General features: G+C 40.5%; 1 protein-coding gene across 10 annotated transcripts in view; it reads left to right on the top strand.

The window, feature by feature from the left end:
* Positions 1–16363, top strand: part of ST3GAL5 (ST3 beta-galactoside alpha-2,3-sialyltransferase 5) — a 103591-nt gene that overhangs the window by 76192 nt on the left and 11036 nt on the right. For all 10 annotated transcript variants that reach the window (XM_084626005.1, XM_084626001.1, XM_084625996.1 and 7 more), the window contains 3 exons: positions 3180–3294; positions 5033–5376; positions 12759–12945. In XM_084626005.1, the coding sequence (XP_084482131.1) occupies positions 3180–3294; positions 5033–5376; positions 12759–12945 (646 nt within the window). The remainder of the gene's footprint in view (positions 1–3179; positions 3295–5032; positions 5377–12758; positions 12946–16363) is intronic.

Genomic DNA, 16363 nt, shown 5'->3' with positions numbered 1-16363 from the left:
GGCCTTTAACAAGCTTAAAGCGACACTCATGTCTGACCCCATACTAAGGGCCCCAGACTTTGACAAACCGTTCCTAGTAACCACAGATGCATCCGAGCGTGGTGTGGGAGCAGTTTTAATGCAGAAAGGACCTGATCAAGAATTCCACCCTGTAGTGTTTCTCAGCAAAAAACTGTCTGAAAGGGAAAGCCACTGGTCAGTCACTGAAAAAGAATGTTATGCCATTGTCTACGCTCTGGAAAAGCTACGCCCATATGTTTGGGGACGGCGTTTCCACCTGCAAACCGACCATGCTGCACTAAAGTGGCTTCACACCGTCAAAGAAACTAACAAAAAACTTCTTCGGTGGAGTTTAGCTCTCCAAGATTTTGATTTCGACATCCAACACATCTCAGGAGCTTCTAACAAAGTGGCTGATGCACTCTCCCGTGAAAGTTTCCCAGAATCAACTGGTTAAAATCGTCCTTGAGATGTGGAAAATATTGTTAGTCTTTATGTACTTGGTAGTATATTTAGAGATGCATGTGTCTTATTAACTCTGTTTTCCTAGAGCTCCAGGAAGAAATCCCAGCCAGTGTTTCACCCTAGCTGAGATTTGGGGGGCGTGTCATAAATATAAAGGGAAGGGTAAACCCCTTTGAAATCCCTCCTGGCCAGGGGAAAGCTCCTCTCACCTGTAAAGGGTTAAGAAGCTAAAGGTAACCTCGCTGGCACCTGACCAAAATGACCAATGAGGAGACAAGATACTTTCAAAAGCTGGGAGGAGGGAGAGAAACAAAGGGTTTGTGTCTGTCTGTATGCTGGTTTCTGCCAGGGATAGACCAGGAATGGAGTCTTAGAACTTTTAGTAAGTAATCTAGCTAGGTATGTGTTAGATTATGATTTCTTTAAATGGCTGAGAAAAGAATTGTGCTGAATAGAATAACTATTTCTGTCTGTGTATCTTTTTTGTAACTTAAGGTTTTGCCTAGAGGGGTTCTCTATGTTTTTGAATCTAATTACCCTGTAAGATATATACCATCCTGATTTTACAGGGGGGATTTCTTTATTTCTATTTACTTCTATTTTTTATTAAAAGTCTTCTTGTAAAACACTGAATGCTTTTCATTGTTCTCAGATCCAAGGGTTTGGGTTTGTGGTCACCTATGCAAATTGGTGAGGCTTTTTATCCAACATTTCCCAGGAAAGGGGGGGTGCAAGTGTTGGGAGGATTGTTCATTGTTCTTAAGATCCAAGGGTCTGGGTCTGTAGTCACCTAGGCAAATTGGTGAGGCTTTTTACCAAACCTTGTCCAGGAAGTGGGGTGCAAGGTTTTGGGAAGTATTTTGGGGGGAAGGACGCGTCCAAACAGCTCTTCCCCAGTAACCAGTATTAGTTTGGTGGTGGTAGCGGCCTGTCCAAGGGGTAATATTTTGTACCTTGGGGAAGTTTTGACCTAAGCTGGTAAAGATAAGCTTAGGAGGTTTTTCATGCAGGTCCCCACATCTGCACCCTAGAGTTCAGAGTGGGGGAGGAACCTTGACATCAGGGTTGGAAGGGACCTCAGGAGGTCATCTAGTCCAACCCCCTGCTCAAAGCAGGACCAATCCCCAATTAAATCATCCCAGCCAGTGTCTGTGGGGAAGGGATGGTAGTGGAACAAGAGGACAGAAACTATTGTTTAAAATACTTTCAAATAAATATTTAAAGTGTACTATAGCTAGGGCCCTACCAAATTCGTAGCCATGAAAAATGCGTCCGAGACCGTGAAATCTGGTCTTTAGTGTGCTTTTACCTTGTACTATACGGATTTCACAGGGAAGATCAGCATTTCTCAAATTGAGGGGCCTGACCCACAAGGGAGTTGCAGGGAGTGTCAAGGTTATTTTAGGGGGGGTCACCAAAAATATTGCCACCCTTACTTCTGCACTGTCTTCAGTTCTGGGCAGCAGGAGAGCGGTGGCTGTTAGCCAGGCAGCCGGCTCTGAAGGTTGCGCCCTGCCAGCAGCAGCACAGAAGTAAGGGTACCATACCATGCCATCCTTTATTCGGCGCTGCTCTGGCGGTGGCTCTGCCTTCAGAGCTGGGCGCCCAGCCAGCAGCTGCTGCTCTCCCGCTGCCCAGCTCTGAAGCAGTGCCGCTGCCAGCAGCAGCACAGAAGTAAGGGTAGCAGGACCGCAACCCCCCCTACAATAACCTTGCAAGCCCCCCACAACTCCTTTATGGGTCAGGACCCCTAAAATTACAACCCTGTGAAATTTCAGATTTTAATAGCTGAAATCATGGAATTGACTATTTTTTTAAATCTTGTGACTGAATTTGGTAGGGCCCTAACTATAACGCTCCATCTAAGGTGTAACAGCGCTCAGCTGACCGGTAGTTCTTATTACTTATGTTGTTCAGATAGTAGTTCCCAGTAATAATACTCAACATTCACGTAGCCCATTACCATGCTCAAACCACTGAGGAAAACCTGGATTAAAATGATTCTAGGAATGCTGGCTTTTTAGTATAGGGCGGAAAGTTGGGTGTCTGGGTGTCTTTTTAAATTTATAAATCCTGCATTCTGGCCTTCCAAGTAACCTAAAATAGATCTGGTGGCCCCTAGGTGGTGGTTTGAACACCCAGGTGTGGGATTTTAGCCTCTGAAGTTTTCAGATTGGGTTTTCAGCACCAAAAACATTTTAAGTATTTTTGACACTGAAAACCCAGTTTGCAACTGCACTCTTTACATGAGTAGTGTTTGTTTTGGCCATTTTTAAGAATGAAGCAAAACTATTCTTTTTAAAGAAAACAAAAAGTACTTTAGTGTTGTCCCAAAATTTACAGAGAGCAGCCTGTTGATATAGTCCAATTTGATGCAGGACACATCAAGGTCATTTAGTTTAAAGTAACCGCTACCAGTGCAGAACCACGCTACAAAGCCAAAGCATCCTTGAGCACCAGTCTCCATATTACAGTATTTATCCAAGTTAGTGCAAAAAGCTTTGAAGGGGCGAGGAAGAATGTGGCTTACAGCATTAGGACTGTGGAGTGTCTCAGTATGGGTTGCATTTAAGCATGCTTTTTTACAGGTTTTTTTTATTTTTTTGAACTTGCTCACATTTTATCAGCTTCACAAAGGAGTAGTTCAGAAATAACTGCACTGTTGGCAGTGGCCCACTGCTCTAAAAGTAATCACTGGCTCTTGTTCGTTTTAGACCTGTTATACTGCTTGCAGTCGTGGTGTACTTCCTTTATATCCTCAAGTTACGTTTTGGCCCTGAAGAATGTGACATGAAGAAAATGCACTATGTGGACCCTGAACGTGTAAAGGTTTGCTAGTCTTTATCTGTATCTAGCAAATGTTACTGATGTATTGTGTAGAGTTGGAAAGTTCACCGCAGGACCTGAAATGATGGAGTTGTAGGCTGAAGTCCTGCAATGCAGGCAGATGAATTTACTTTTCTATATGCTCCATTACCTGGACTGAGAGGCTGTTTTCAATTCTTATGCTTATGTAGGCAGTGAGACTTACACAGAGAAAATTATAGAGTTTTAGGAATAGAATTAACGAGGAAGAAAACAATGGTTTATGAAAGAGTAATGTTTGCCATCACAGATATGATACATAGTTTGAAAAAGTTTATGGAAGGTTGCAAGAAAAGAAAAGGACTTAGATATGTATACAGAATTCTGTGGCCTGATTATCTTGCCAGTTGCATGCACAGAATGCCTTTGACCTTGCTGCAAGTTGCAGAATGGATGGGATGATTAGTCAGACTTAAAAACCAGCTTCTGTAGTGCCACACTGGAGAGTGTGAAGGCTTGGGAGTTGTTCTAAAAACTGAAACATTATGCTTGCTATTACACTGTAACACAAAGGTGCTGACTCTCACCCTGCATTGGGAAGAAGGAAGAATTTGGTATTCTGAACATCTGATTAGAAGTCTAAAACACCCTGGGCCTGCTTAAAATTTTTTGGTACCTGTAGGGTCTGTTCTGCACATCTGTGGAGTTCTTCTAATTGCAATTTTAAAAAACCTCCCCTTTTTCCATTTTTCTTTGTTCCCCTTTTTCTATAATCTTAACATCAGGCTTTCATTTTTGACTCTCCCACATATATCACACAAACATCTCTTTGTTTTCTACTTGCCTCTGTTCCTCCCCCCTTTCCATTTTGTTCTTGTTTTTATGATAAATCTTCTCATTTGTTGAGCAGTGATAAAATGGCATCTTTGCCTTTGAACTGTATTAAAGCTTCCCCCTCGTACCAGACCCCAATTTGCAGGTTCTACTCTCTAAAAATGTGCAGGAGGATCTTGTTTCAAAGAGACAGATTATCATTTATTTGGCAGGGGAAGATTCAGCTGAAAGCTGGTACTGTAGGTTTTTATATTGGTACTTCATCTTCATTTTAAGGAGAACTTTAGACCCTTCACTTCCAGGTGAACATTTTAAGCGTGGTTATAGTGGGATTTTTTAAATGACCATAAACATCTAGATTAAAATCAGTTCACAAGTCAAAATGCTGCAAGTCCTGTCTTGGATGTGACGGAGTTTTTCTTTCCAGCTTACGTGTCTCTGGTAGTACAGTTTCTGCAATCAAAATTTAGCTGAAAAATTTGTTACTGATGGATAAGGCAGAGCAAAAACCATCTTCCTTTCCCATAGCTCTATTGGCCATGAACAAAAATAACCAGTCATTGCTTGAAAACGTTCAGGAAGCAGACAAGCTTTGTAAAAAGGTACCATTTTACATAGTAATTTTTCTGACTGCACCTGCACTCTAACTTACTCCTAAAGAAATCTTCCACCTGAAAGAGGTAAGTTATACTCTGAAACCTGCACTCTTGATAACCCCACAAACAGGAAGCTCCTTGTTTTAACTGACTAGTTTTAAATTACCAAAGTTGGTGGTTCAGTTTGGTTTGTCTTTCTAAAACCTACATCTGCTAATTTACGGATGTCTATTGACCTCGTGGGAGGTTGCTTCAGACAGGAGATGCTATATTTATAATACTGAAATGTACTAGCTTGTATGACTTAAATTTTATATACCGTCTTGTTTCAGAGAGCACAAAAATATGCCAAACTCATACAGCAAGGAGAATGTCGACCTTCTTTTGTGAAGAAGGAGATGGACAGATTATTTGCTGAGAAGTACAGCGTGAACATATTTCCCTTTGTAAGAGAAGATATAAACAGACATGAAGCTGTGTTTAAATACAAACCCCCGTTTGGATTTCACAAGAACTCTGATAAACTTCAGAACCTCTTAAAACTCTTACCTGAGTATGACTTGCCCGAGAACTTGAAGTCAAAACACTGTAAGCGTTGTGTTGTTGTAGGAAGTGGTGGAATACTTCGTGGATTGGAGCTAGGCCATGTGCTGAATGAGTTTGATATTGTTATAAGGTGCATATTTCTCTTCTGTCTAAAGTTACAAAGTAATTTAACATTTGTGTTGTTTTCAAACAGCCTCTCTTTTTGAGAGGGGAAAGGGGAGTCTCAGACTCCATTTATTACTTAGTTTATGAAACTGAAAGTATTTTATTAATATTACTTGTCTTTACAATATTCACAATATGGTGAATCAGATAAACTTACTCAAATTCAGACTGCAGGGACCAGGAATATATCATTATTTCAGTGTGCTCCAGACCAGTGGTTTTCAACCTTTTTTGGACCAGGTCCCATTTGTAAACATTGATGGCCAGTCTCAATCCAGTAAATAGAAAGTAGAAAATGCACGTATTTTGGCCCCAAAATACTTATTACCCACTGTATGTAACAACAACACCAATAATAACAATAACAGTAATAAAAAGTTAAAGCAGCTCAATATCCAGAAAGTTAAAGGCAGAAATCAACATTAACAGGAACACATTAACAGTATAATAAATTCTAGGTTCCACTTAATGAGAAACTTGAGCTTGCTTCTCTTTGACAAGTTTATCAAAGTTTGGTGTAATTTTAGTCAGCATAATCTGAAGGTTGTGTTCAACATCCAGTCTATTCCTGCTTTTATTCTTCAGTTGAGTCAAGGCAGAGAATCCAGCTTTGCACAAGTATGTTGTACTGAAAGGCAAAAGGACTGGCAAGCAGGACGTTCTCCAACAGCAGCACTGCACCAAAACTGGGGAATGCTCATTTCAGTATATTTTCTCTATAGATTGCGAATGCAAGATAACTTGACCAGCTGAGATTCTTTCTTCTTAGGTAGATTCATGTTTTCCAACACAACTCCAAACGGATCCTGTATCCATTCTTTGCCCTTAGGTTGTTTGGAAAGTAATTGCAGAATCTTGTGTGCAATTTAGTTAAATGACTACTGATCGTTTTCTTCAGTACTTCCTGGCTAGTGGAATCTTTCAAATTTTTTTTTCTGAATATGCGTTACGAAACATGTCCATCCTATCATTTGAAATATGTTTGTTCACAGAGAGGGTTTTTTTTAAATTCAGCAATTTTGTCAGTTAGCTGCAAGCGATTGTGCTCTCTGCCCTGTAAAGACAGATTCAAATAATTCAGATGATCAAATATATGTGCCAGATATGCAGCACAAACAAACCATGTGTTGCTACTGAAGCGTTCTGCCAGGTGAGCCTTTTTTTCTTCAAGAAAAGCTGCCAACTCATTTTTAAATTTGAGACACTTTGCCATGGGACAGCCAGCAAACTTCAGCATGGTAAAGCAGATGTACGTGAGTACTGCCCATTTTCTGACAGAAAACTTGAAAGCATCATGATTTCTTGGTATTTTGTTTGATGTAAGTGACTATTTTGACAGCATTTTTAAGAGTTTCTTGAAGCTCAGGTGCCTTGTCTTTAGCTGCTAATGCCTCCCTGTGCAGGAAACAATAGTTCCATGTTGCATTGGATGCTTTCAAAGGGATACTTTGAGCAACTACTGAATGTTTCTCTCTCATCATATGTGACACCAACACACTTCGACCAGCTTAATCCCACCAACTCCAAGTAATTATCCAGTGCAAGAAACATATTAGCAGTAGTAACAGAAATAGGCAAATCTGCACTAAACAAGTACTGTTCTGGCAAATCAGTTTTCTGTGCATTCCTCACATAAACCAGCAATATAGTGTGGTTTGATACATCAGTAGATTCATCTAGTTGTAAAGCAAAACAGTTGCTTACTGAAAGATGATCAGTTGTTTGCAGTTTGGTGTGTTCTGAGCTATATCACAGATTCTTCTCCATATTGTATTGTTGGAGAAAGAGATTGCTTTTAATTTTTTTGCCACTGACTCGCCCAACAATTTAGTGTGTGTGTCAATAGCAGAAGGTAAAATTAACTCCTCAGCGACAGTGTGAGCTTTTTTGCAATGCGGTGTGCAACAAGGGTAAGAGGCATGCAGTGTTTGCTCACTGACAGTAAATACATGTTCAGATGCTTTTTTTGACATTTCCAAATCTGCTTTTTCATTTGAAAAAATGAAGAGGCTTGTCTTTATAGCTAGAGTGCTTTGTCTCCAAATGTCTACATAAATTTGATGGTTTTAGGCTTTAATTTGCTAACAGTTCACTGCAGATGGCACACAGTGGCCTGTATTCACCATTTCAGTCCTCGGTAAATGAAAACCCAAACTTTAAGTAAGCAGGGTTGTACCTATGATTACGTTTCTTCCCAGGTTGTGATGAATTCCTACTATCATTGGTACTTGCAGTTGCAACAGCACAGTTGAAAAAATTAATCCATTTCACTAACTAAAGACCCATTTTGTGATTAAAACACACTCTTCACTTGAAACTCTACACAGCACTCTTTTCCCATAACTCTTCCCGCCTTGCATTCGATTGGCTAATCGGTAAGGCTAGGTCATGGAGGTCACTGATTCCGTGATTTTATGTGACTTCCATGACTTCAGCCCTTGGTGGCGGGGCTCAGGGTTGGGGTGGCTGTGAACCTTTTGTACATTCATGCGACCCACTTTTAGGTAGTGACCTGTGGGTTGAGAAACTGCTCTAGACACCAGATACCACACAACATGGATAATAAAAATAGTGAGTTGGAAATTACTGCAGTCACGGACAAAGCACAATGTACACATGAAGTTGGTACTATATAAATTCCTAAAGTAAATAGATGTCTGATCATTCTAATGTAGGCTTTTGAAATAACCTGTTCCACCTTCTGGTTATCAGGGGGAGTTGATCAGTTATCTTGCTTTTCTAGTATTAAGTGTTTCATGTGAAAGGGTAAGTGGATCTGCTAGTGTTAGAAAGCATTCTGTTTCAGAGTTGTGATACATAGCTTTATTTTCAATGCACCTGCCTTGTTGACATACTCTGGAAGACACATAGTATAACAGAAGCATAATAAGCAGTCAATAAAAATGAAATAAACCACTGTCTTCTTTAAATGAAAACCAATTCTGAGGTTCCTATTAAAAAAAAGAAAAAGAAAAAAGGTTTGGGAGTGATGACATGGGCAAAGAATAATATGGGCTCGCTAGAGGTCATCTTAAATACTCATTGAAATTAAAAGATGACAAGTGCAATGTAAAATATAGACTGCTTGCTCATTTTAGTGACAAAAGTAAGTCTTGACTGCTTTTTACTCTCGTTAGCCCTGCAGAGATACTACTTTTCTTGTCACCAATAGAATTGTGAGATACTAAAAATTATGGACTGAATAGAGACACTGGATTTATGGCTTATTACAGCCATCTATAACCCACTAATAGCCCCTCTTCTCAGCTGCTTTCCCTGCCTTTTCCTCCCTCTGACTGGAAAGATGTTAACCTTTGCCTTGATTAGTCCCTTGAAATATGTGTTAACTTCTTTTGCTAAACAACCTGTTCCGTCATGCATTTAGCAGTAACACTTTGAGGTTAAGGTTTTGTCTAACACTGCACTTTCGTTCAGAGGTGTGAAAAACACACACACACACACACACACACACACACCCCTGAATGACAAAAGTGTTACTGACGAAAAGTGCTCTCTCCTTCCTCTTGTTGGGAGTGGATTTATTTTGTCGGCGGGAAAGCTTTCTCCTGCCGACAAAGAGCGGCTACACTTTGCACCTTTTAGTGGTCTGGCTGTAGCGGCACAGCTGTGTCACTAGAAGGCACGTGGTATAGACATAGCCTTAGGCTATGCTATAGAGTTAGGTCAACATATGGCAGCTTAAGTTAAAGTAACTATAGAAATGTCTACACTTCAGTTTCGCTCCTGTCATAGAATCATAGAATATCAGGGTTGGAAGGGACCTCAGGAGGTCATCTAGTCCAACCCCCTGCTCAAAGCAGGACCAATCCCCAATTAAATCATCCCAGCCAGGGCTTTGTCAAGCCTCACCTTAAAAAATCTCTAAGGAAGGAGATTCCACCACCTCCCTAGGTAAAACATTCCAGTGTTTCACCACCCTCCTAGTGAAAAAGTTTTTCCTAATATCCAACCTAAACCTGCCCCACTGCAACTGGAGACCATTACTCCTTGTCCTATCATCTTCTAGAACTGAGAATAGTCTAGAACCATCCTCTTTGGAACCACCTCTCAGGTTGTTGAAAGCAGCTATCAAATCCCCCCTCATTCTTCTCTTCCGCAGACTAAACAATCCCAGTTCCCTCAGCCTCTCCTCATAAGTCATGTGTTCCAGACCCCTAATCATTTTTGTTGCCCTTCGCTGGACTCTCTCCAATTTTTCCACATCCTTGTAGTGTGGGGCCCAAAACTGGACACAGTACTCCAGATGAGGCCTCACCAATGTCGAATAGAGGGGGACGATCATGTCCCTCGATCTGCTGGCCATGCCCCTACTTATACATCCCAAAATGCCATTGGCCTTCTTGGCAACAAGGGCACACTGTTGACTCATATCCAGCTTCTCGTCCACTGTCACCCCTAGGTCCTTTTCTGCAGAACTGCTGCCTAGCCATTCGGTCCCTAGTTTGTAGCGGTGCATTGGATTCTTCCGTCCTAAGTGCAGGAATCATAGAATCATAGAATATCAGGGTTGGAAGGGACCCCAGAAGGTCATCTAGTCCAACCCCCTGCTCAAAGCAGGACCAATTCCCAGTTAAATCATCCCAGCCAGGGCTTTGTCAAGCCTGACCTTTGTCAAGCTTGACCTTAAAAACCTCTAAGGAAGGAGATTCTACCACCTCCCTAGGTAACGCATTCCAGTGTTTCACCACCCTCTTAGTGAAAAAGTTTTTCCTAATATCCAATCTAAACCTCCCCCACTGCAACTTGAGACCATTACTCCTCGTTCTGTCATCTGCTACCATTGACAACAGTCTAGAGCCATCCTCTTTGGAACCCCCTTTCAGGTAGTTGAAAGCAGCTATCAAATCCCCCCTCATTCTTCTCTTCTGCAGGCTAAAAAAGCCCAGCTCCCTCAGCCTCTCTGCACTTATCCTTATTGAACCTCATCAGATTTCTTTAGGCCCAATCCTCCAATTTGTCTAGGTCCCTCTGTATCCTATCCCTACCTGCCACCGTATCTACCACTCCTCCTAGTTTAGTATCATCCGCAAATTTGCTGAGAGTGCAATCCACACCATCCAGATCATTTATGAAGATATTGAACAAAACCGGCCTCAGGACCGACCCTTGGGGCACTCCACTTGATACCGGCTGCCATCTAGACATGGAGCCATTGATCACTACCCGTTGAGCCCGACAATCTAGCCAACTTTCTACCCACCTTATAGTGCATTCATGCAGCCCATACTTCTTTAACTTGCTGACAAGAAAACTGTGGGAGACCGTGTCAAAAGCTTTGCTAAAGTCAAGAAACAATACATCCACTGCTTTCCCTTCATCCACAGAACCAGTAATCTCATCATAGAAGGCGATTAGATTAGTCAGGCATGACCTTCCCTTGGTGAATCCATGCTGACTGTTCCTGATCACTTTCCTCTCTTGTAAGTGCTTCAGGATAGATTCCTTGAGGACCTGCTCCATGATTTTTCTGGGGACTGAGGTGAGGCTGACTGGCCTGTAGTTCCCAGGATCCTCCTCCTTCCCTTTTTTAAAGATGGGCACTACATTAGCCTTTTTCCAGTCGTCCGGGACTTCCCCCGATCGCCATGAGTTTTCAAAGATAATGGCCAATGGCTCTGCAATCACAGCCGCCAACTCCTGTAGCACTCTCGGATGCAACGCATCCGGCCCCATGGACTTGTGCACGTCCAGCGTTTCTAAATAGTCCCAAACCACTTCTTTCTCCACAGAGGGCTGGCCACCTACTCCCCATGCTGTGTTGCCCAGCGCAGCAGTCTGGGAGCTGACCTTGTTTGTGAAGACAGAGGCAAAAAAAGCCTTGAGTACATTAGCTTTTTCCACATCCTCTGTCACTAGGTTGCCTCCCTCATTCAGTAAGGGGCCCACGCTTTCCTTGACTTCCTTCTTGTTGCCAACTTACCTGAAGAAACCCTTCTTGTTACTCTTAACATCTCTCGCTAGCTGCAGCTCCAGGTGCGATTTGGCCCTCCTGATTTCATTCCTACATGCCCGAGCAACATTTTTATACTCTTCCCTGGTCATTTGTCCAATCTTCCACTTCTTGTAAGATTCTTTTTTATGTTTAAGATCCGCAAGGATTTCACTGTTATGCCAAGCTGGTCGCCTGCCATATTTACTGTTCTTTCGACACATCGGGATGGTTTGTCCCTGTAACCTCAATGGGGATTCTTTGAAATACAGCCAGCTCTCCTGGACTCCTTTCCCCCTCATGTTATTCCCCCAGGGGATCCTACCCATCAGTTCCCTGAGGGAGTTGAAGTCTGCTTTCCTGAAGTCCAGGGTCCGTATTCTGCTGCTTACCTTTCTTCCCTGTGTCAGGATCCTGAACTCGACCAACTCATGGTCACTGCCTCCCAGATTCCCATCCACTTTTGCTTCCCCTACTAATTCTTCCCGGTTTGTGAGCAGCAGGTCAAGAAAAGCTCTCCCCCTAGTTGGCTCCTCCAGCACTTGCACCAGGAAATTGTCCCCTACATTTTCCAAAAACTTCCTGGATTGTCACTGTAACTGTAACTGCCCTGCTACGCTGACTTAACTCCACCTCCAGAGTGGCGTAGAGTCAAGGTCAGTGTAGTTAGGTCGAAGCAGTGTCAGTGTAGACACTGTTTGCATATGTTGACTGTTCCTGGCTTTCAGGAGCCATCCCACAATGTCCCACACTGACAGTACAATCGGTACAAGCACGCCTCGTGAGGAGGCACGCTGCTGACACAAGGAGCAAAATATAGATATGCACAAGCAGTGTAATTATTATGGCAGCTGTATGCCAACGTAAGCTAGGTCAATTTAATTTTGTAGTGTACAGGTGGCTTGAGTTAATTTCCCAGACCTGAAGAAAAGCTCTGTTTAAGCTTGAAAACTTCTCTCTCACCAACAGAAGTTGGTCCAATAAACAATAATACCTCATCCACCTTGTCTCCTAAATTCCAGTCTGTTAGAATTGTGCAAACCCATTGAGGACATTGGGATTCCTGAGATGTCATTGTAATTTTGACTTAAAGAGCCTTTTATTACAGGGGTGATATGCAGTAAGCTTGCTGTTTGCCCCTCAGAGCCCTAGTTGAACTATGGGGCAACAAGAAACACGAACACTGCAATAGTATTTGTATGGTTGCTTTTCAGAGCGAGGCCACCCATTGAGGTTTGTTCTTGTTACCAGGGGAGTAATTTATTGATGTATTATGTTCAAATAAAATTTGGTGAGCCAACTAAAACTTGTTACTTAGGTATTTAAAGTCACTTGTGTGGTATTTTAATGACATCAGATACCATGTTTACTTAATGTGTTTTATTTCACTTTTTTAGATTAAATGATGCACCAATTCAGGGCTACACAGATCATGTTGGTAACAAAACTACCATAAGGATGACCTATCCAGAGGGAGCCCCACTTTCTGAAAATGAATATAACCCTCAGAGCTTGTTTGTTGTTGTCTTATTTAAACGTGTCGATTTCAATTGGCTTCAAGCAATGGTAAAAAATGAAGCATTGGTAGGTATAAACAGTCGACTTATCACATGCATATCTTGGTTTTCTGATGCACAGAAAACAGACTTTCCAGTCCAGTCACTATTTTACTGTATTGAATTCTTCACTAGCAGTCAGGGTGGATTGTTTTAAATCAGCAAGCAGGAAACTTTGGTTTAAATATTCAGTTTTAATCCTGTTTTGCATTTGTACTTCTGAATGATTTTTCGAAAGAAAGGTTGATTCTCATTGGTTGGTACAATGTGGTACTACTTTTTGCTAACCAGGAGGGTACACAATATTTAATGGCACAGAGAGTACACTTATAAAGTTTGCGGATGATACCAAACTGGGAGGGTTGTGAGTGCTTTGGAGGATAGGATTAAAATTCAAAATGATCTGGACAAACTGGAGAAATGGTCAGAGGTAAATAGGATGAAATTCAATAAGGACAAATGCAAAGTACTCCACTTAAGAAGGAACAATCAGTTGCACACATGGAAAATGACGGCCTAGGAAGGAGTATTGCAGAAAGGGATTGGGGGATCATAATAGATCACAAGCTAAATATGAGTCCACAGTGGAACACTGTTGCAAAAAAAACAATAATTCTGGGATGTATTAGCAGGCATGTTGTAAGCAAGATACGAGAAATAATTCTTCCCCTCTACTCCACGCTGAGCTGAGTAGGTCTCAACTGGAGTATTGTGTCCAGTCTGGGCATCACATTTCAGGAAGGATGTGGACAAATTGGAGAAAGTCTAGAGGAGAGCAACAAAACTGATTAAAGGTCTAGAAAACATGACCTGTGAGGGAAGATTGAAGAAATGGAGTTTGTTTAGTCTGGAAAAGAGAAGACTGAGGGGGGGATATGATAACGGTTTTCAAGTACGTAAAAGGTTGTTATAAGGAGGAGGATGAAAAATTGTACTCCTTAACTTCTGAGGATAGGACAAGAAGCAATGGGCTTAAATTGCAGTAAGGGTAGTTTAGTTCGGACATTAGGAAAACCTTCCAAACTGTTGGTGGTTAAACACTGGAATAAATTGCCCAGGGAAGTTGTGGAATCTCCATCATTGGAGATTTTTAAGAGCAGGTTAGACAAACACCTATCAAGGATGGGCTAGACAATACTTAGTTCTGCCATGAGTGCAGGGGATTGGACTAGATGACCTCTTGAGATCCTTTCCAGTCCTATGTTTCTGAGACTTACATGCATTTAAGCAGTATGTGGCTTAACATAGATTTAGTCAGATTCTTAATTTTTATATTTTTGTTAGAAAATGCTGAATGACACATTTATATACTAGGTTGATTTTTATTTTTTTTAGCAGTGACTTATCTAGCTGCGTTACATAGGAGATAGTATAGCTTAGTGGCTAGAGAACTGAACTGGGACTTAGGAGATGTGGGTTTAATTCCTGGCTCTTCCACTGGCCTGTTTGCCCTTGGGCAGGTCACTTCTCCATGTCGCTTAATTTTCTCATTTATAAAATAGGGATAGTGATACTGTGACCTCTTTTGTAAAGTGTTTTGAGATATAAAAGATGAGAAGTGCTATATAAGGACTAAGTAATTGTCATATTATTATTGGTATTATTTGGATGGAAATTGGAATCTAATTAAAAATGCACAAAAAATAACATTTTAAAATTGTTTTTTGTTAAAACTACCTTAAATATGCTGGATACATAAGAAAAAAAGTATATCAACATTTTTTGTATTTAAAACCAATTGATTTATTAAACAATGACAGCATTATCTGTAGTTAATTGAAGTGATTTCTTTCTGGTTATCATGTCCATCAAGATTTTATAATGGTAGATCTCGTCCTGTCCCCTCATGTTTATTGATTAGATTAAAAGAGTGAAACAAGTTTTCTACTTTTTAAGATTCCAGCTGGTTTCACAACTTTGAATGAATTAATCATTGTACTGAACTACTTGAATAAACTGAAATGAAGAAAATATTTTCTTTGCAGCCGCAGAAGGGGCTAGGTCTGTCAAAAGCTGGGTAACACTTCAACAAACCCGGGTTCTAGGTGCATAGCCGATGACTTCAATTAGTTCAGTAGTTTAGCTTTTCTGGCAGCAAACATATTCTGTTTGAATATTATTTTGATATTTAAATTGTAATATATTTTAATTTAGGCCTTAACGTAGCATAATTTCAAATTTAATTTTAAATATATCTTTTTAAAAAAAGTTGAATTAAAATAAAATTTTGTGTGTTTTTTTTTTATCCACCTTGCAAGCAATCTATTTGTTGCAGTACTTCTAGTTATTGTTCATGTCAGTACATAGATGTAATACTGTATGCTCACACTGGTGCCTTTCATCCAAGTATCTTGATCCTTTACACACAGTAAACATCAAAATGCCTTATGTGCTCAGTAAATTCATTTTGAATTTGGGTTAAGTGACTTGGTTAAGGTTGCAGAGCCAGGAACAGAAACCAGATGTTCGGACTGCCAGTCCCCTTCCTTACTCGCTAAACCACATCATGCTCATTTAGGAGTGTTTGTGTTATGTGTAATAGATGTAAGATATTACTGGTGTTGGTTACTGCCCTTCAAATTCTGTATGAAGATTCATTCGTTGCTTAATATATGTTTAAAGAAATAGATCTATATGCAAGAGACCCCTGAAGTATTGTATTTTATTGATTAGAGTGTTTATGCAAACATGAAATGCCATAAATTATTCATTAGCAATATATTTGGTAGAAAATCTGTCAAGATATTTAGCAGTTTGTGCACATAATATTATAGATAATGCAAAGGAAGGTTAAATTCTATGGTTTTGCAACCTGGATGGGTTTATGGAATGCTTTTAGACTTGCAGAATTGACCAGTTACTTTGCACATGCATTTAGGTAGAACATACTGTTTTATTACAGTGCTCGGCATTGTATGTTCTGCTTTTTAAAAAAAAATGCTTTAAATATAATACAAGTGATATTAATGAAGAAATTATCCTTAAATTATCGTTTGAATTTAAATAATGGTAATAACTCTAACAATCAATAATCATTCAGTGTGATAATAGGCAAACGTATTACATTTGTGGATCTTTGAGGAATTATCACTGTGTGATCCATTGGGCCCAAGCAATGTGTAATTTTATAGAACACCAGCACACCTTTCAGAAAAAATGGCACAATTTCTCATAGCAGCATTATGTTAACAACTATCGAATGCACCCTCTGATCTGAACTGGATATCTGAGTGACTTTGGTGGCTCTAATGTCATTTTATGTGCTTAAAGCTGCATATAGTATATTCTAAAAATGAAAAGTCCCTGTATTTTTGTAATATCAGAAGAGTAGTCACATTACAACAATAGATATAACAAATGTTTTTCATAGGGATTTGTTGGGAAAGAATGTGCCAATGTACAGAAAAGGTACCCTCTTCTTGAATTACTTTTCTCATTTGCTCACC

Source organism: Lepidochelys olivacea (genome assembly GCF_965140295.1).
Source record: "Lepidochelys olivacea isolate rLepOli2 genome assembly, chromosome: 4".
NCBI lineage: Eukaryota > Metazoa > Chordata > Testudines > Cheloniidae > Lepidochelys > Lepidochelys olivacea.
This window is presented reverse-complemented; position numbering and strand designations above follow the sequence as displayed.